The 20057-nt window shown below is 51.3% G+C and overlaps 4 protein-coding genes across 4 annotated transcripts; 3 read left to right on the forward strand and 1 right to left on the reverse strand.

Annotated features, from left to right (window-relative positions):
* Nucleotides 1-5683: 5683 nt before the first annotated feature.
* On the forward strand, nucleotides 5684-6351 carry VTN77DRAFT_2505 (uncharacterized protein; the record flags this gene model as incomplete). The annotated part of the gene is made up of 5 exons (XM_069418352.1): nucleotides 5684-5854; nucleotides 5922-5978; nucleotides 6048-6172; nucleotides 6233-6269; nucleotides 6334-6351. 5 exons carry the CDS (start codon nucleotides 5684-5686, stop codon nucleotides 6349-6351), a joined length of 408 nt encoding a protein of 135 aa, XP_069279131.1.
* A 4581-nt stretch (nucleotides 6352-10932) lies between these two features.
* On the forward strand, nucleotides 10933-13115 carry VTN77DRAFT_2506 (uncharacterized protein; the record flags this gene model as incomplete). The annotated part of the gene is made up of 4 exons (XM_069418353.1): nucleotides 10933-11218; nucleotides 11311-11514; nucleotides 11577-11709; nucleotides 11765-13115. The coding sequence occupies 4 exons, from the start codon at nucleotides 10933-10935 to the stop codon at nucleotides 13113-13115; spliced, it is 1974 nt and encodes a 657-aa protein (XP_069279132.1).
* Nucleotides 13116-14534: 1419 nt separating this feature from the next.
* VTN77DRAFT_2507 (uncharacterized protein) lies at nucleotides 14535-15617 on the forward strand (the record flags this gene model as incomplete). Its single annotated transcript, XM_069418354.1, has 2 exons — nucleotides 14535-15427; nucleotides 15491-15617. 2 exons carry the CDS (start codon nucleotides 14535-14537, stop codon nucleotides 15615-15617), a joined length of 1020 nt encoding a protein of 339 aa, XP_069279133.1.
* Nucleotides 15618-16132: 515 nt separating this feature from the next.
* On the reverse strand, nucleotides 16133-18762 carry VTN77DRAFT_2508 (uncharacterized protein; the record flags this gene model as incomplete). Its single annotated transcript, XM_069418355.1, has 2 exons — nucleotides 16133-17914; nucleotides 17995-18762. 2 exons carry the CDS (start codon nucleotides 18760-18762, stop codon nucleotides 16133-16135), a joined length of 2550 nt encoding a protein of 849 aa, XP_069279134.1.
* Nucleotides 18763-20057: the final 1295 nt, after the last annotated feature.

Raw genomic sequence — 20057 nt, forward strand, 5'->3', positions numbered from 1 at the left:
AAAGGGATGAAAAGAAAAAGTAAGTTTCAGCTTAAAAATAGAAAAAAAAATGACAGAGACGAAGAAGATGATGAAGAAAATGAGATGGTCCCCACTCATGAAGGATCTTCTTCTCAATTAAGTTCCTTTTCCCCCTTGATTGAATAATAAGTGAAGATGATAATCTCGCATGATGGGACTGGGTCTGGGAGTGGGACGTCCGTCCGGTGTGATGTATCTATATTATCTATCTATCTTAAATTTTAACGGAGAAGCGGTCAAGGGATGGAAGAGGAAGGAAGGATCAAGGGGGGAAAAATAACTAGTAACTATGACAGAGAAAGCAACATGCAGACCTAGAAAAAGCAGGCCGTCAAAAACAGTCTTGTGGTTGCTGTGGCTGACGGATATCTGCACATCAATCAATCAATCTGCCATTGACAATAATAAATATACCAAACAAACCAATAATGGTAATAGCCAGATATCTCGCCACTCTCGCCTTGTGAGTGAGGTACTATTATGTCATCTATCTATTATATCTAAATGTAAGACAGCAATAGATACAGATACTAGCCATCATCCCTTGGAACGTGCTCCATCGACTTTCAACCACTAGTGGTGTGGTATGTATATGCTGATCTTATTCAATAAGACGATACGGTAGTTTGAGATCTATCAGAAGTATGTATGACAGAATAATACCTAGGTATCTATTTTTGGTTGAATCAAAGGCTGATTCCTCGTCTGCTAGACAGGAAGACGACGATTCACTCAGAATGCGGGGCTACAGCTCTCATCATAGTTTACGGAGTACTCCGTAGTTAATTAGTAAATACTCCGTAGATGTCTGCTTCAATGGTCATCAGATGGATTCGACCTTGATTGACTTCGGCTGGATCCTGCATTGAAGATCCCGTGGGTAGTTGAAACTTGAAACGATACGGGCTCGTTACACAACCTCAGCCTGGTGATTCCCAGCTACTGAACTCTGAAATCAGCTGTGGTCGTAGACTTTGCAGAAGCAAAAAGAAAAAGGTTTGCTGGGCATGGATACCTACCTACCTATTACGGAGCAACGCACCGGCCACTTCTGGTAGTGATAGACATCACTTTCAGACTCGTGGCGGGGATCGATGCTGTCAGCACTCACTCGCATATGCGACTACGGGACGTTGCAGCTGAGATGCCTGAGAGCCTTCCAGTTCGAAGCTAGATCATCGCCAGCCGCGCGCAAGGGGGTTCCCAGCCTAGTTCCAATTCGGGCTAATTACTTCGAAGCGGTCAGCTGTTAGACCAGCAAATCGCACCCACATGACGGAGAATTCCTAATTCCTCGCACCTGAGTCCAGACATTGGAATGGACGGACGCCTTTTCATTTGGTTGAATATGCTCCGGAGGTACAACCAGCCAGCTAGCTCTGTGCTAGAACGTTAGGCGGCCAGCTGGCCGTGAGCGCAGTCGTTAGCGAGCCGAGTTGTGACCTGGGAGGCGTGACTGACGATAAGACGGCTCGGTGGGTGTGCCAGATACGTGGTCGTCCTCGCAGCCAGTCAATCGAGCCCGATGATGGTGCGATCGGTATCGCGGAGTCTCGTCACTTCCAATCACCGCTGCCGCCCCTCGCCTAGGATGATGCGATGTCGCCTGTCGACGTAATGCAATTGATCCGGGAGGGGCTTCTCCAGATGTCTCTGACTCCAGACTCAACCAGAGCGGTGGATTTGTTTGTTCGACGTCGATTCAGTTTCGGGGCAGGCAGGAGTCGCAAGACTCGGTGGTTGGACAGTCCAGGTTGAGGCTCACTTGAGGTTGTACAGTCGTACACGATCGTGTCGTGCAGACAGGCCATCAATCGCCGAGATTTTTTCTGAGTTTTTGCTATGAGAATTTGAAGTGTTAACAGTTCGCCACAGCAGAGAGACTGTCTGAAGCAGTACGAAAATTAGCGGCAGCAGAAGAACCCCCCACACTTACAAGACGGAGCATGTTAGTCTGTGAGGGGAAATCTTCTCTTTTGCCTGCGCCAATACTCCGTATTAAAAATCAATGTCCCTGTGGTGATTCGTGAACTATTCCAGACCCAAGATGATGCTCGTTCGGGAGTCAGCGGAGTTAGCGGGGAGCGGAACCGAGATCCCTTCCCGCACCGAAAGAATTCATCATTTCAAACCAGCCCACGCTTGCTATGTCGTAACAAATGTCCCGTGAGACATAGTGTCGAAATTATTTTATTTTAGAGACCGATTGCGTCGTGAAAATTAGCGGATAAAATCCCCCGTCATTGTCGGCGACTCCGACAAAGTTCACTGTGACCAGGTAGAGGAAGTCTTCTACAACGACTGCTTTCGCCATAATGATCGGCTAGTTAATTACCTTGTGCGATGATAATAGCGATTGTTAGTTGGTTGGTCTCTCGACCCGGACCAGGTTCAAAGACAGATCGACTTGGGAGGCTGGGACGCCGGAAGGGCTTTGTTTGGCGGATAATTTCAATTCATCTCCAGCCGTGTTCTGTCTTCAAAGCTCGCCTTCGAAGTTCAACCGAGCTCTTCGCTTGGGATCTAACCGATGACGCTTAGTTGCCAACTAGAATGTACGGTAGATCCTGCCCGTGCACGCATCGTTAACTTGCGGAAGTACGGGAATGCAATGTGAGTTTATTTTCCCTCTTGCATTGGCAGCTGTGACTGCGGCTGCACCACCCGAGGCCCTTGCACGAGACGGTAAGACACCGGACTGTATCTAACTTTCAGCTCCGTCTCGATCTCTCCAATCGTCGGAAAGCGTTCTCCGGTCCCCTGCGGCGGATTTTCGTCGGATCGAGTTGCAATAAAAGCATCGGGGTATCGATAGGATAAAAAGTTCCCTAATATCAGTTCTAGGATTTGACCAAGCTAGTTTCAATGCCCTTGTTGGTGGTAGACAGGGTTGGTCGTTGATTGTCTGGATCGTGACTGAACGGATGGCGCTGGCGCAGTTGCCAACGCGCGGTGGCGTTCGAACGCCATAACAGTCAATTCTGAAATAGGTACGGAGTAGACATGGATACTATTGGCTTTTCCTGTCCATGGCCCTTTTATTAGCAAGATAACTAGTTCAGCAGGTGTGGAAACTGGAAAGAAACGATGGCTTTCCGTTCTGGACTATTAAGATCCTCAGTAATACTCCATACTCGCCATCTCAGGTCGCATCGTCTTCTCATGATACTATCGCTCGATATCAGTCAACCAACAGGGACCTCGAAGAGGTCAAGTGGGCAGTTTCCCTTTGACTCCGCATCTGTCACGAGATTGCCTGACTGGCTGGTTTGGAAGACAAGCCCTGTCTGTCCCAAAGTCGTTGAACTTCAATTGGCAGCCTCTCCTTGTAGCGCACTTTGTCGAAGGTAACCGAACTCAGATCAGTCAATGAATGATCCAGTCTGCTGCATGGATATTAATAGCGTATTGGTAGGTGGGGGACTCATCAGTAACAACAATGTCACCGGGCGGAAAGTCACCTGCAGGACCCGAAGTGTTCCTGCATCCGCTCTGCAGGTGCGCCGTTCGGTCCACCCACAGCATCCCCCAGACATCCTCTCATAATAGCTCGACCGTTATTATGCAGTTTGACCACCACCAAAGTTGATATCTAATGCGGGTGATTCCAAATGGAGCTATCTTGTTGCTGTATCGAGGAGGTATCCAGCTGCCCCTCTTTTCAAATCGGCTTAACTGTTAGCTAAGTTAGGTAACTAGTCCTTCCCCATGCAGCCCATCAAGGATGCACAGTTTGACTTTCACCATCGGGTTCGGTCCATATTTAGGTATCATTGCACTGATTTTCTAGGAAAGGCTGTTGGCCGTGGATTCCACTTCAAGCGACTACTTACGCCAGTGTAACACCGAAAGCAACCAACAGGCAACAGCCAAAGGTGTCTAAATTTGAGACCTTCCATGGCTGCTGGTATGAATCAGTTATATCAGAACGATGACTTCAACTGGGTAGTGTCTTTAGTTGACCTTTAGGAGTACTTACTTGTTTTTCGTTATTGCAACGCTGACTAGCAAGCATTACTAGATTATACAGTGATAACAAGATCCTGCCCACCAAACCGCCTCCTATTGGTAATGTATTCGTCGCATACCAATGATTGGACCTCGTTTTTAAGAATTACAACCCTCTTCGTCGCAGAGTAGGTCGATTCAACTACCTCTGTTTTGTGTGGATGCGGTACGAAATCCTTCCTCATATACGGAGTACAACGAGTGGCTGTTTGTTACTATACTATAACCCACCATCCTTGAATTCGAGAGACTTTTCTACATGACTGTCTCCATTCTTTCTACTAATATCGAGCAGTCCCCACGCCGGACTTCAGAGAAGCTTAGTCCGTACAGTAGCTGACAAACAGCCCAGGTTCCATGGTAAAGCTTCCCGATACCCTAGGTACTGGTAGTAGTACCTACTCGTGGCACCCGCTCTATACATAGCTCCACTTGGTCGCCAGGCTGACAGACTTTCGAATGTTCCAAGGATCAAAATAGGTAACCATGTCAAGGACAATAACAGTGATTCCCGATTAATTGCAGAACGGTCCCTCGTCCATTCTTTTCACCTTTTTTTTTCTTTGCTGCGGGGAGCCCTGATTGAAGAAGAAAAAGGCCTATCAAAGCCAAATTCACCGCTTTCCATGAAAGAACGATGAGAGTTGGGAAGAGGCAATAATATCCGCTGCTCTCACCGTCGCGGATTGTTAGGAAGACCAACGATGAATTCGACAGGGAAGCAAGGGGTTCCTTAGCTCCATAGGCATGGGTTACACAAGGACGGAAAGCAACGGAATGGAGGATGTTAGGTAATTAATCATAATAGCGGTGAGTCGGATTTTTCAGACTTCATCCCAAGTTCCAGGAATCCCAATAACGAGTCTTACAATCACGCTTCGCTTGACTGGCTTGAAGAGAGAATAACAACATCTGCCTACTCCGTATATGACACCAGGACGCCAGGGACCTTGGCCTGTGGCCCCACCTGCTGTCTACCTGGATTTTTATCTCCTCTCCAGGCGGGCTTCCCGCCTATATTGTAAATTATTGTACGGAGTAGATATAAGGCTTCTATGGTCGTACCACTTACAAAGCTCACCAGGGCACGGAGTACTCCGTACTTGCCCTATGCAAAAACCGCAAATGATCAGAGCATCTGCTCTTTTTCTGTATTACACTAATCCATATTTTTTATATTATAGTAGAGTAATAAATGATCCTGTACGTGCTACTGGCCAGTAAAATTAGAGAACACATTCAGCCTCCCCCGGTTTCCCTACCTTGACTTGAGGGACGGAAGAGGAAAGAACGTCCATCGTGGTAAAAAAAAAGGTTTACTCCGTACTTCAAATTCCACGTAATAGCAACCCTGTCTTCAGGCTCGTTCTTAACAGGACCGGAGAAACCATCGTCGGTGAGACCAGGTTATTGAACCAGTCAGATTCTCCTCGCCCCCGACCCCGGGTACGGATACCCAACGCTCTGATCCGGAAGATCGACTCCATCATTTCTCTACTCAGAAGGAGGCAATCAATCGGTCATCCGGTGGTTCTCCGCAGGCCACCATCCAGGTTACTCTGTACGAGGCAGAGACCGCATCAAATCTGGTGTGATTTGGCAGCAGCCTCTCACGGTCAGTTGTAGTTAATGGTCGCGAGACCAGTGACAAGAAATGACCAGCTTGAGTCAGGGTCCTGCTTACGCAGTCCTTTCTGGACAGGTTCTGGGGCACTCCAGAGTCCAGAATCCAGACAGGAGGCTAACTTGTATTTTACCTGAGACAAAGAGCTCGAGAAGAGAGGGTCTTCGCACCGCAAGGATTGGCCAGTCGCTGACAGACGTGGTAAGGAGCTGGTGGTCATGTCACTGTCTAGGCTGGACAGGCCAACAGCCAAAACGCATCTTGACAGGCTCTTGACGGACGGGCCTCACCGATCATTCGAACAGCTCGTCATTCGTGGTCGGCTGTGAGCCACTGGCCTCCCTTCTTTGCAGGGCAGGCATGATGGAATCCTTGCCGGGCTCCACTGCGCCAGGCTCGGAATCGGAAGGCGCCGCGCCTCCTAGTCTTCTTGGATTCTTTCTCTCCACGCTCGCTTGCCTGCATCCCACCATTTGCTCCTGCCGCTATCGGAGCGCCGGGCGAGCATTCTCCTCGTGAGTACGGAGTCCTCTGGTATTCTCGTATTCTGGACGGCTGACTGATATGACTACGAAACAGAAACAGACAAGGTGTCGGGAATGGCTATCTGCTCCCAGTGGGTGCTGACAAGTCTTGCTCGTCTCCGCCCGGCTGACGGTCGCAACCTAACGCCGCTCCAGATCGTCCCGAAGCCTTAAATTATCGATATCTATGTCGCTCTTGGCCCTAGCTGGCAGCCCAAGACGGTCATCCAGTCCGGCGTCCTCCCAATGGTGACCCGCCCATCGCACCCACCGCTCTTCTCCACCTTCCGGCGCGACTACTGGCGGAATACGGAGTAGTTCGTTGGCTGGATTCTCGCCGTCCGCCAACTAATAGCGAACTAAGAATAAAAATGAACTGACAATGACAGGAAGAAGCAGGCATGACCTATGATACCGGTCTCCGACGTGGCAGCATCGGACGAGAGTAGTCGACGTATTATTGACCCGATTATTGATTGATTCTTGTAGGGTCAGTCAATATTACCCACCACTACTACTGGAGCAACCGACGAGACCCGTCAAGGGCATCTGTCTATCCTGATGACAATTTCTTCCCAACAAGAGAGGCGACTATAGAGCACAGGGGCTGGTCTATCTGACCTGTGCGGTGGAGGAATTCGAGCCGATTCCCAGTAGTATGGAGTAGACCTGTGTAGGGTTTTTTTTGCCTTCTGTCAAAGAGCTCGTAACTTATATGACGATCCTCTCTACCCGTTTAGGCCCTGCAGGATCTTGCATTTCGTTACTCTCAAACTCTTCCAAGCGCTCTGACCCGATTGACTTGCAGCTGCCTCTCTCTTAAGGCGATTATTTACTTCTAGCCTTGCAGCAGCGCACCATCACCGCTTTCCTGGGTCTATTTCGCCCAGGCTATTTTTCCTCCATCGTTCGAACTCCTCGACGACGGCGATTGGTAGGCGGCTAGAGGTCTGGTTGCAGAACGTCGAATTGGCACTTTGTCTCACGATTATTAGTTCGAGAAGCATCTCTGCTAGACGCCCTCGTGGAGGTGGGTTTCTTCACCCGACCGTACTGCATACACCGTAAGGGGGTCTGGACGCTGTGAACTATTGCTTCTCCGTCTCTGTTCGCCTCCGCTTTCCCACCAATCTGCAGACCGCTTCCGCTGCCGGAAAGCTCTGCCTGTGTTTGGCTTCGCAGCCGAGCACACGACGAAAGGGAGAAAAAAAGAAAAAGGTAAAAGGTAAAAAAAATTGAAACAAAAGGGATTTTTGCAAGGGCTTTGAATTTGGGATACGGAGTAGTGTACATACATACATCTTAAACTCTCTGCTCGGAACCCCATCGACTCCGGTTCCAGTTCCAGAGGTTCCAAGGTGCGCGCCTGTGCTGACTTCTCATTGGATCCCCCCTCCAGGTCCTCTGGAAGAGCGATCCAGGGGGAAAAGCCGCCGACCCAAGAGAGGAACTCGTATCGTGATCTCCATAGCATTGTTTGCCGCTCTTCGATCCCCCTTGTGGCTCTGATACATTTTTGGCATCTTGATCATTGCCTTGCCCCGAACGAACGATTCGCGGTTCCGCCGTCGATCGCCGGTTGACCCGATCCTGCCATTCGCTCTTCACTCGCATCCCCAGGCCTATCGGACTTCCCAGCAGTCGCGATCACCCGCCCACACAGACTTCTGAGGCTGCAGGGTATTTGTGAAGTGAGGTGGTACACTGGAAATCTTCCTACACATTCTTTTTCCTGCCCTTTCTGGAAGCTGAATGGTTCTTTTGATTTGAACTGTGTCGAATTGCTTCCGCACTACGGAGTATACGGAGTATACGGAGTACAGTAAGTAGTGTATTTACCTCTCCCTCCTCCTGCCCATTTCTTTCCCCTTGTCCTGAGCAGCCCAGCTGCGGGACACATTGTGAGACCTTCACCAGCAAGGCTGGATCAGGACCTCGTCTGGTCCATGACAGCTGGTCGTCGTCTCTTATTCCTTATCTAGCCTGCAGAACCTGTCTGTTTCGAGCAGCTTAACTGCTTAAGCCTAGAGTCTGGTGTGTATCTCCGCCTTCTGCGGCAAGGGTCCACGGGTGTTCCACCTAGCGACCCACTGCAAAGCTCAATCGTCGCGGTGACAGCTTGTGACCTTAGGCTCTCGGTGCTTCAGCCAGATCATCATCATTCCAGCGCCAACTGACAGCCGCCTGTCTGCAGCACCGAATCCAGTCTTCTGTGGCTGTCACAGACAAGAACAGCCCGGAGACTCCTTACTGAATCGGTCCATCTGGAACTGTGAGAGACGAATCTGGTGCTCTGGCGAAGGATCCGCACTGGTCCAACAAGTCAATCCACTTTTGGTACGTTGTTTTTCCCGCCAGCCCATCCGTTCGTTATTCTTCTGCATTGCTCAGCCTGTCCCCCCGGCGCTCACGCAACCCTGCCTCTCCCCCAATCGCTTGGGCCGGCCAGCCGCCATCCCAAAGAATATCCACCGCCTAAAAATAATTCACCAACGCATCATTCTGTTCCCCCGTTTTCCCCCGTCCCATTCTCGCGCGACTCTTTGCTGTAGTCATTGTTGTTGTCCCTCGTGAGTACTTCCCGTTAGGTCCTAATTGTCCCCTTTCCGTTTGACCAGAGAAAGGCCTGGGGAAACCAGAGAGAGCAAAAAGAAGAAAGAGACAGTCCCGATCAGAGCCGACAGACGCCTGTCTGGGTTTGTTGCTGACACTCGAGAGCTTGTCGTTCTCGCTGTTCTGTTCTGGTCTCCTCTTCTTAGCTCTGCCCCGTGCGGTCCTGCATCCAGCCCCATCTTTCCCAACCTCCAACTAAAACGCGGAAGGTGGAAATCTCTTGGCCGGGCCTAAGATCGACCGTTCCTCTTGACCTCTCGTTTCCCCTCCCCAGCTATGTGTCTCTGTCTCCCCAAGGCTCTGGCGTTTTGGTAAGAGAGCCAAATTCCCCCCGAACATCTTCTCTCGCTGGTCCATCCGTCCTTTCTGCATGCACCTCCCGTCCCAAGGGGCTTGCTTCTAAACACGCATCTCCCCAGTTTCTTAAAAGTTCCCCTTCCCTCCGCAGTCTGAAACCCTGAAGAGCACAAGCCATCTTCATCTGCCGCGAGGCCTTGCGTTTGCTGCTGCCGCCGCCGCCGGAGCTGCTTGCTGCCCCAGCCTCCACTTTTTTTTATATCGCCTTCTAGGAAGCTGGGAGGTACGCGATCTCTCTCCTGCGAACTACTCTTATCTAACCCTGCCGCACTCTCATTGTCTTCTTTTTCTTCTATTACATGTTTGTTTCCTCTCCCATCTTGTGCCTTTCGGGAGGGGTTCTCTGCAATTCAAGCGTCTTGTTTCCATTCCATTGCACCCTCCATCCATAAGCGCCAATTTGACCTGACCTGCGTTGAATTGCAGATGGGACTTTTTGGTTTTGCATGCTGCCGCGGCGTTGATCGGTTTTAATTTCTGCATACATCAAGCTTACCGGAACCACTTTTTTTTTATAGAAACGTCGTCTCCGCCCTCGCACAGAGAAGAGAAGAAAACCAACATTGTCGCCTTTCTCTACGACCGCCACGACCGTTACGACTAACCACGATCACGATCACTTCTGGCTTTCTTTCCTGTTGTTGATCACGGCTTTGCAGATCCATACCGTTTAGACTTTGTTGACATTGATCCTCGTCTGGTTCTTTTATATCTTTTTCTCCGGCATTTTCTGCTGTTACCTTGAGCAAAGTGTTTGCAAGGAACGGGAAAACAAGAAGGGGAAAAATATTTATTCGAGCGAAAACCTTGCTTTTGTCCTCTGCGGCGTTTTACGATTAGACACGATACCCACGAGCCTGTTCTGTGGTCTGATTCGGAAAGCGTTATTCGATTCGTACCAGCGCGCATACCATTCCCGCTGCCGGTTCATATCAGCTGCTTGCCGTGACAAGACAAAAAAAAAGTTTTGATGTAGATCCTCTTTTGCATCTTGGCATTTCCATCGGTCTGTCTAGCTCATTTATCTGCTTTTTCAGCGTTCACGTTTACGTTCACGAAGTCAACGAGCTTGCAACGATCGTCTCGTCATCAATCCTCGCCAGATTATCGACATTCCATCTACACCGTTCTTACGATTCTGTCTTCATTGACTTCGCGGATTTGTGGAGTGGTTCGCATCTTGGTTGGTGTTGCTCGCTTGTTTGCATGATCTTGCGTTCACCTTTGTCAAGATATCTATATTGAGGGAGACTATTTCTGCTCCTGTCGACCCCGGTGGACACTTTGCTGTCGGGACTACTGATTACTCGGGCCATCTTGCAGCCCGTCTGGTGATTTGCTCAACGAACCTTTTACCTTGACCTCGTCAATACCGAAAAGCTGGAGCTACCGTCGATCACACAAGTCCAGACTCGAGGCCCCGTCGACATTCCGTGGTTCAATCGTCACGCTGCTGAAAGACCATTATACTACAGTGACAAATTCCCGTCGTTCCCGCTACCGATATCCCAACCATCACCCTTGTCGGGGCGCCTGTCCTTGCAGAGTGGTGCCCAGGGTGCATCGACTGCTGTCTCTGGGTCAAGCAACTCGTCTTCTCGGTCTGGTGTTTCGAGCTCTTCGCAATCCACCGGACACGACGTCTACGGTTTTGCCGGCTCAACGGGTGTAGCTGGCGACAGTCAACAACGGTTGTATGTGGAAGGGCCCGGTGCTACACATCATACGTTCCCAACGCAAACGTCCAGTGAAGGGTCTTCCCAGAGCCACAGTGCTCTCAGCACCATGAACCAGACACAGCCCTATATGGACGTGCACTCCTCGCACTTTTCGTCTCCACAGTCGTATGCGTCTCATGGTGCTACGGCAGGAGCCCTGGTGCCTTACTCGCATTATCAACAACAGCCGCCGGTTCTCCAGCCCGGTTCGACGGCCTATCCGTCGACCGCGAATTCCTATTCACAGTATGGATATGCCAATGGCGTTACTTCGCCTCAGTCGACCACGCAGCCGCCATCTACCTCTATCTCTATAACCAGCCAGATCCCTGGTCAGCTCTTGCCTTTACCAGGTAAACAACTTTTTCCATCGTCTCAATATGATCATGTTTCTTAATCCTCATTCCTGTTATATCGAGATTGCTGACCATCGTACTTTCCGCAGCCATGACGAGTCATACGGTAACGCCTCATGGATATGTGACTGGTTCTAGTTCATCCACCCAGCAGCAGCCCGCCGTTTTTGATGTGACGGGTCAGCTTGCGCCCCCAGGAGCGAAACCAAGGGTGACTGCTACTCTGTGGGAAGACGAGGGTAGTCTCTGCTATCAAGTCGAAGCCAAGGGTGTCTGTGTTGCTCGACGCGAGGGTACGTCTTCTATCTCAGGCGGCTGCCCGGCCCACCGGTGTGATGCTGACAGGTACGGACAGATAATCACATGATTAACGGGACGAAGCTTCTCAACGTTGCGGGGATGACCCGAGGTCGTCGCGATGGTATATTGAAGAGCGAGAAGATCCGCCATGTCGTGAAAATCGGACCAATGCATCTGAAGGGCGTGTGGTACGTATTTCGTCCTGGTTCCTGCATTTCTCTTGCCCGACTGACAAACGCTCAGGATCCCCTTTGAACGTGCCCTCGATTTTGCGAATAAGGAGAAAATCACCGATCTGCTCTATCCGCTCTTCGTGCACAACATCGGCGGTCTGCTGTATCATCCCACCAATACGAGTCGAACCAGTATGGTTGTGCAGGATTCGCAACAGCGACGACTGGAAGGCCCCCAGACCGCACGAAGCTCGCAAGGTCCTCAAGCTCCGACACTCCACCACCATCATTCAATGCATACGCCTGTGAGCTCTCACCTGTCGCAGCCACCGGCCCCGTCAATACCCCCTCAGCCCAGTAGTCGACCGGGACTGGATCGAGCAAACACATTTCCCACGCCACCAACAAGTGCATCTAGCCTGATTCTTTCCAATCAAGGAAGTACATACGAATGGGGAGGCCAGAACATAAGCTCTGGAGTCCAGGGATCACAGCAGTTGTCCATCGACACAGGACTGAGCAACGCTCGTTCTATGCCGGCTACGCCGGCTACAACTCCCCCAGGAAGCAACCTGCAAGGCCTGCAGTCATATCCGAGCCAGACCGGTTATGATAGCTCCAAGCCGTATTATTCTACAGCGCCCCAGTCTCAGACGCAGTATGCGCCCCAACAGTCATTAACCCAGCCCAGCATGGCGAGCTACGGTCAGCCGATGGGCCCAAACTCTTACGTGAAGAGTGACATGGCACCCCCCTCCACGAGGCCCTCTGCCGTCCAAGGGGAGGCAGAACAAGTTGACGGGAAATCCGACCGTTATGCTCAAGGGAACGGACAGGTCAGCCATGGAACAGCCGAGGGAGAGGCGGTTCAAGAGCATGACTCCGATTATCTTCACGACAACAGTGCGGCCTATAACGCCAACCGTAACTCCTACACCTATACGACGAATCCATCCGTGGGATCTCTAGCGGGAGAACATTCGCAAATACCGCCGACCATCACCGGTTCACCATCCCATCAAAATGGTAGTGATCATATGACTCCTCGCACTGCCGGCGGAGCTCCACAGCAGTGGGCGCAAGGATACAATAATACACCTCCCAAATCCGCACAGCAGTCGACTAGCTTGTACAATATTGTCAGCGACACGCGCGGCACGGCAACCAACGGAGGTGCTGCAGACTCGTATCCCGCGGCAAATTCCTCGGGTTATTCTGCTTCGATGAACGGTTCGCTGGGCTCGGCCAAGCGGCTACGAGAGGACGACGATGATCGGGCTGCTCGACCAGACAGCAGGGGAGGAGATTACGAGTCTAAGCGTCGCAAGACCTTGACCGAAGGAACCATAGGCGGACCTGTTGGTGGGCCCCTGCTTGCCCTTCAGCCTGTCAAGGCAGTTGCGGTTGCCCGACGCCGATGAAAAATTTGCTTCTAGCACATAATCAGCCCTAATGAACGTTCAAATTAATCACTCCCGAGTCTCCTTTCTCGATCGGAGAACGTTTGTTTCTAAAGTTTCCACACGAAATTCCGTCCGGGCTCTCTCTTTGATGCTTAGAAGGCAGACATTCTCTATTCTATGGCTGGCGTTCCGAGTCGGGTCAAGACGTGTGGCGAGCAAGGAGCTACATCGCTGGCGGGGGGGGGGGGAAGGAGGCGATGAGATGGCGCAGACTTGGGGAAATGTTTTCACAGTGGGACACGTGGTAATGGGGTTCTCTTCTTACCATTCAGCTACTCTCCATGGTTTCTCACCTTCCGGGCTTCTTCTGTTCTTTACCATGGAGCATTACCAAGGCCTGGACACGGATCACCATGTGGTTGAAACTGGGTATCCGGTGTGTACTATCATATCCAGGTCGTGTTGAATGGTCTCTGTTATTGTCTTACATTTGGGTTGTCCACATTATTGTGTTGTTTTGGGTCGTGTTCCTGGGCATGTGTTGTTCCAACATTTCCTTTTTTAACGACCATGATGAGACGAATCTCCTTATATTTTGATGTTTTGTCCGATCTGTGCCTTGGCTTTTTTTTTCTTTCTCTTTTCAACAAGAAGTGCCAGGCTTGTCGCCGAGCACTGGGCCAAAACTCCATTCCCTATTTCATTCTTTCATTCCTTTCACCTCTTTACCCAATCTTTGGGTACGAAAACACTCGGCTTCCCGACGTCTGCATCTCTTTTTTTCTCTGTCCACCGGTATCTGAAGCCGGCCCGCTGTTCCACAAAAAGCACGTTTTAAGAAGAGATGACAGTGATGATAACGAAAGCTAATCGAAAATACTTGTCTCTTGTCTTGATGTTCTCGCCGTAGTCTATTATTATTATTAGCAGGTACTGGATATAAGTATTCGTACAGCAGTCTCCGGAGTTTTCCATACCAACAGAGTGATATTCAGAGTTACTAACCCGATCGGGTAATATGAAAACACGTCGATCCCGCAGTCTTGGCGTGTCCAGGCTTCAACCACTTTTCTTCTGTCCCTTGCAGATTAATCTCTCTTTCTTACACTCAGCTACTGCAATTGCTTTCTATTCTTGGTATCTTTGCTGTCAATAGCTTTTCTTCTGTATCCTGAGCGAACTTTTTGATGAGTTGTGCGAGGCGCATTCATTCATTCCTGTCGTCACCCCGCATCACCGGCTATGAGTTGACCATCGATCATAAGAACAACACACGCGGACATCATCCCGATGCTTTATAATTAGTCAGGGAGAGATAATAATCTGCAGCACCTTGATGGGTTGAAGTCGCCTTGCTACCTATCATTCGAGGCCACTTCTTTTTCCCTTTGAAATACGGCCTTTACCTCCAGCCTTGGACAGTACCGCACCGCAATCATGGCGTCACACGTCACAAACCCTGATCCATCGCTCTCATCTACTTCTTCGTCGTCATTGTCGTCACCGAATTGGAAAAAGCCAAAGCGCATTGACGACGTGACTCTCCGGAACCAGGATATTTTCGATCCGTGGAACTCGGCTTCTACAGGCCATCAGCGCGCAGAGAACCCGTACTCTCGGACGACAAAATGGCGACAAACGCGGACACAGAAACTCGCACGGCAGTTCCAAGGACTACCGAACGAATGCGCTGGCGCAAACAATGGCAATAGTAGAGGACGGACAGGAGAGTGGCGATGGCTGTCGGCAGAGGAGACTAAAAGAAAGGAGTTTGGGTGTGCGGACATAAGGAAGTACCTGGGCGGGTTGAAAAAGCAGCAGATGGACAGTGTTTCCATCTCGGAGAAGAAGCCTTTCCCTTCAACAAGCTCATCTTCAACAACACAGACGGCCTCCGAAGAGGACGGAAAGCAGCCAGCAGAATATAATCCTCCTTTCGCCCGACAGCAGCTCGACAACAGCGACAACGACAACGATAACGATAATGATAATAACAAGAACGCATCCGATGACAACACTCTAAGCCAAAACGAAGAGAAGAAAAACGAAACAGGACGAGCGCCAGCACGAGGGATCTTTTCCGGCCTCACATTCTACATCAACGGCTCCACGTCCCCGGTCATCTCCGACCACAAACTGAAGCAGCTTCTAGCCGAGAACGGCGCCAACATCTCAATCGCCTTGGGCCGACGCACAGTCACGCATGTCATCCTGGGCAAGCCCAATAATGGTAATTGTTCCGGAGCAGGCGGTGGTCTCGCGGCGGGGAAACTCCAGAAAGAGATCGCGCGAGTAGGCGGGAAGGGCGTGAAATTCGTTGGAGTGGAATGGTACGTCCCTTCACCGAAAAAAAACCCTTTCTTTCATGATTGATGCTGACTGATCGTATGCAGGGTCCTCGAAAGCCTCAAGGCCTCTAGACGTCTCCCCGAAGCTAGATTTGCGACCCTCCACATGGCGTCGAAGAGTCAGCCTAGCGTGTATAATATGTTTTCTTCTGCAGCTGCAGCAGGGAAGTAGTAGGGAGAGCTATCGACCCATAACATTCTAAAACTTGTCTGCCAGCTGAAGCCATGAGTTATTATCTCATTTTATCCTCTCTCTGGTTGTGGAATACATGACCAGACGACGACACATGACCTGATGGGATGTGACGGGATGAGATGAGTCACATTACCTGATAATATTACACATTGGATATCTTCATTTACCTTTACTGTACTTTTATTCCATGGCGAGTGATGAGTTGACTATAACTATCCCGTGTCCATGACCAAGTCCAAGTCCAAGTCCAACTGCAATGCAACATAACATAACACAAGCCTTCTATAGAATGATGTTAATCAATCATATCCGCCCGTTGCAAGAAGAAAGAAAGTGGGGAAAATCATGTCCAGAAAAAGGGGACAGTATGAAATTGTACATGAAGAGAAAAAAAAATCAAAAAAGATTCCCATATTGATGCATCACATCAACATCAATCGTAACTCTAATATCAACCCTCTTAAAGATGGAGAACGTCATGTCGGGGTTGCTCAGATGAATGCCCCCCCTCGAACGAGAGGTCTGCTGGCTCCATTGTCACCGTCACGGCTCCCGCTGTTGCTTCGACTGCTCCCCCTGCTGGACACGTCGCCTCGTGGCTCCCGTCGCCAGCTACTGTCGCGACGAGCACCACGGTGGCTGTTCCCTGGGGTTGATGGCCGCCGTGGCGATGACGACGACGAAGAAGACAGAGATGTAACGCCCAGCTCGGAACTGCTGTGGTCCTGTCTATCCGGGGAACGCATTTCAACTCGCACATAGGACGGTTCTTCTGATGATGCGCCGCCTTCTGCACCGGCTGGTTCTTCCGCTGGGATGGGAGGAAGAGAGTTCCGAGCTGGACGTCCGTAGGGAGGAGGACGATGAGGAGCCTGTCGGGAGCTGTGAAGCGACTCGGGCTGATGATGTGTGGAACGCGAGCGAGGCCACTGCCCAGCTGCGCCGTCATGCTCGGGAGACGAGACTTGTCGGACGGAAATGAAGTGCGTGTCGGCTTCTGTATGATACGGTGGATGGTGGTCTTCATACGGGGGGAAAGCAGTGGTGGAGATCGACGAGGCCGTCAACGAGGCCGTCGACGCCTGATGGGGGCGAGCGTACGGTTGGTTGACTGTTTCCAATTCCTCTAACGTAGAGTCGAAGGACTCGGGAGACGTCGATCGCGGAATCTTCTCGTCCAAATAGTCCTCTTCCTCCGCAGGACGAGAGTCCCCTTTCACGAGACCAAGCCTCTCTTCCTCGGTGGCATGCTTCAGCACTCGTTTCTGTTCGTTACTGGACGATCGCTCGGTTAGCTTCAGGATCCCACGGCCCGGACTGCTGGGGCTTCGAGGGGAATTCTGGCCCGTTGCGATCCGATTGAAGACCGTGTGGAAGGAAAATTGACGTCGTGCGGAATGAGGTGGTGGCTCCGGTGCCAGATGGCTGTGCCGGCTGGACGGTTGGTCAGGACGGACCTCGTCGGCCCAGGCGATAGATCGAGGCGTGTCACTGCGTTCTCTCCCGGATTGGGGCTGAAACGGAGCATCGAGGGCGGTTCCTCCTGAGGACGGACCATGGTAGGCCGTGTCGACGTCTTTGTTGTTCTGGGGAACGGCGATTTCTGTCAACGCGACAGGGTGCAGCGGGCTGTGGGGGTAATGCGAGGAGGGATGGAGCATGGACGACGCCCGGCCGAGGAACGATCGCTGACTCTTTCCGCTCGGCGACCGCGCCGGCTGTTCCTCTTCGACTGGGAAACGAGACATACCCAGTGGAGGGTGAGGCGAACGCGGCGTTCGCGGTGTCCGCGGTGCCATCGTCGGACCCTCGCCTATCACCGTCTTGCGTCGTCTCAATCCATCCCACTCGATAATCTCATTCTCGGCAGGCGGTTTCAATTGATCCTCGTGTCTCTCCCTAAAGTACCTCTTCACCTCCTCTTCTTCCATCTTTTGCCTTGAAACAGAGATGCGGCGGATGATAGCGGCGGTGCCGCGGATGGCATCGGCCTTGGGCTCGGACTCGGGCTGCTCTATCTCGCTAACCTCCCGGATCTGATCCAGGTCGCCCTTGAAAATCGCCGCATCAGGCACGTCCTTGGCAGATTTGGACAGTTGCAACAAGACCACCCCAGAACAAATCTGGAAGAATCCCAGAATCATAGTCACAATCGCCATCACAGAGCCAGCGAAACCTTGAAAAAGGATCGCCGACGTCACAATTGTGGCACTGGTGAAGAAAACATAGTAGGTGGGTGTGACAAGCGCGGCATTGAAGATATTTAGAGCTTTCTATCGGGAGTCAGCGGTGGGACAAAAGAAAATTAGAATGGAAATGGAAATGGACAGCACAGATCGAGTACGCGACTCACATTGAGGTAGATAATCTCGGTGAGGAGGGAGACGATCACAAAACCTAACAGCACATAGAGGAACCATTGATTGAACTGGGGCACGCCTCGGATCTGAGCGAGAATAGCTGCACCCAATCCTTGCGTGGCGACGACGCTTAATCCTCCGATCAGACTGCAGATGGTAAGGTAGACGAACATGCTCCGTTTGCCATAGCGGGGACCAGCCCATAGCGCGACAAACGCACAGCCGACGACGATGATGCCGGCGTAGGTCAGAAAACCTGGAGCGATGACATAGTGCTGCATCTCCTGGATGGTGGATACGGAAGACTGTTGAGGAGCATTCAGGGCGATGATGACGGAGCCGACAATGCAGTTGAAGCACCCGACCTTTCCGACAAAACTGAGTCGTTCTTTCAGGAAGATGGCAGACAAGATGGTCGTGACCACCACCGACAGAGCCCCCATGGGTGTGACGAGGATGGCGTCGACAAAGGCGTAAGCGACAAAATTGCATATCTCGCCAACGATCATCAAGATCATGCCCGACCACCACCACGCGTTCTTTAAGTAGCCGTACCCTTCGCCAGCCTCCTCATTGTACTTGACATTGGCCTTGAGCAAGCCAGTCTTTTTGAGAACGAAGGACGACCCGATGAAGACGCCGGACGAAACCGCGAGGGTGACCCCTATCGCCTTGTAGACGGGAGGTTGGGATGTGTTGTCGCTGGAGGCGCGAGCATAGAGAGCACTGGCATGGGCCAGAGCCGATGCAGTTGTATCCATGACGGCGAACCAAGGCCACTGCCTGCAATGGCGGTCGCTACGTCTGTTGTATTTTCCTGTCGTCTTCCAGTTGGGAGAGCTACCCTAGGAACCGCCCACCTCGATCGAAGGGAAGGAAGTCCACAAGGGCGGTGACGACGACACAATCGATCAAGTCGTCGTGTAGAAGAAAATACCGAGGAGGTGGGGATGTAGGAAAGGTCGTTATCGGGGAGGCATGGGCGTGAGTGCTGTTCAGATGGTTCGTTGCGCCGTGTGGTTTAATTTGGGTTATGAGACGAAGGTGAAACTCTAAGTCTCCCGCAGAACTCCACTATCGCAACCAAACAGCAGGCCCTTTCCCTGCCTGTGACGTTCGTGCTTTTTGACGCCGATGACGTTGCAGAAGTACTACACTTCGTAGGAGATCAGCGGTTGTGGTGTGCGATCAACAGGATTCGTCGAGATGGCCGCGGGGAAACAGGCGAGTCGCTCTTGGCAGGGCCCTGTCAACGTGCCGCCGAATCGAAACGGTCCCTGCGCCGCCAGCTGCTATTTATTCTGTGCGATAAACGTGTGATAAACGTGTCCACGGGCGGCTCGATGATTGAAATCGTCCGTCGGTTAAGAGGAGGAAGGAGGAAGAGGAGGGATGGTGGGTGGCAGGGGAGCGTCTCGAAACGGCGTCAGCAGCAGAAGAAATATTATCTGCCTGATAAGAAGTAATCTCTCTGTTCGTCAGAAACGAAGAGGTCAATTCTACCAAAGAAGGCGAAACACGGATAGAAGAGAAGAGATGAGAAAGAAAAAGGCAAAAAAGAATGAATTAATTTACAAACAGGTGGCTTGTTCTGTGTTTCGCCCTCTTTGAAGAGCTCCCCGACCACCTCAATTAATTAAGCTGACAGCATCCGACGGTACGACCCCGTCAGAGCCACAACCAGAGCCATTATTCAACCATGGTTAAATCCATACTGAGGATGTGTGGTTGCATGGTCTCGTCTTGGCGGCAGTTCTTTGGCCGGAGTCTCTCCAGCCACCGTCGCATGTCGCATCTCCACGCTCGGACCCATCCCGATCGGGCCAACAGACGGCCCCGTGGCTCTCCCCCAGCCTCATTGCTGTGGACCGGTGAGACACGTTGTGGGTAACTACTAACAAGAATCCAGGGTCCGTTCCTTTAGTCTATCGTTATGCGTTTCTGAACTGTATGGAGTACGTTTACACAGCCCAGTGCTGAGTCATCAAGGATCTCCGGTGTTTCAACAGCGTCAGAGCTTCTAAACATTGGTACAGAGTACAGGATGTGGATAAAA

The sequence above is a fragment of the Rasamsonia byssochlamydoides genome (genome assembly GCF_041956645.1).
Source record: "Rasamsonia byssochlamydoides strain NRRL 3658 unplaced genomic scaffold VTN77scaffold_19, whole genome shotgun sequence".
Taxonomy (NCBI): Eukaryota; Fungi; Ascomycota; class Eurotiomycetes; order Eurotiales; family Trichocomaceae; genus Rasamsonia; species Rasamsonia byssochlamydoides.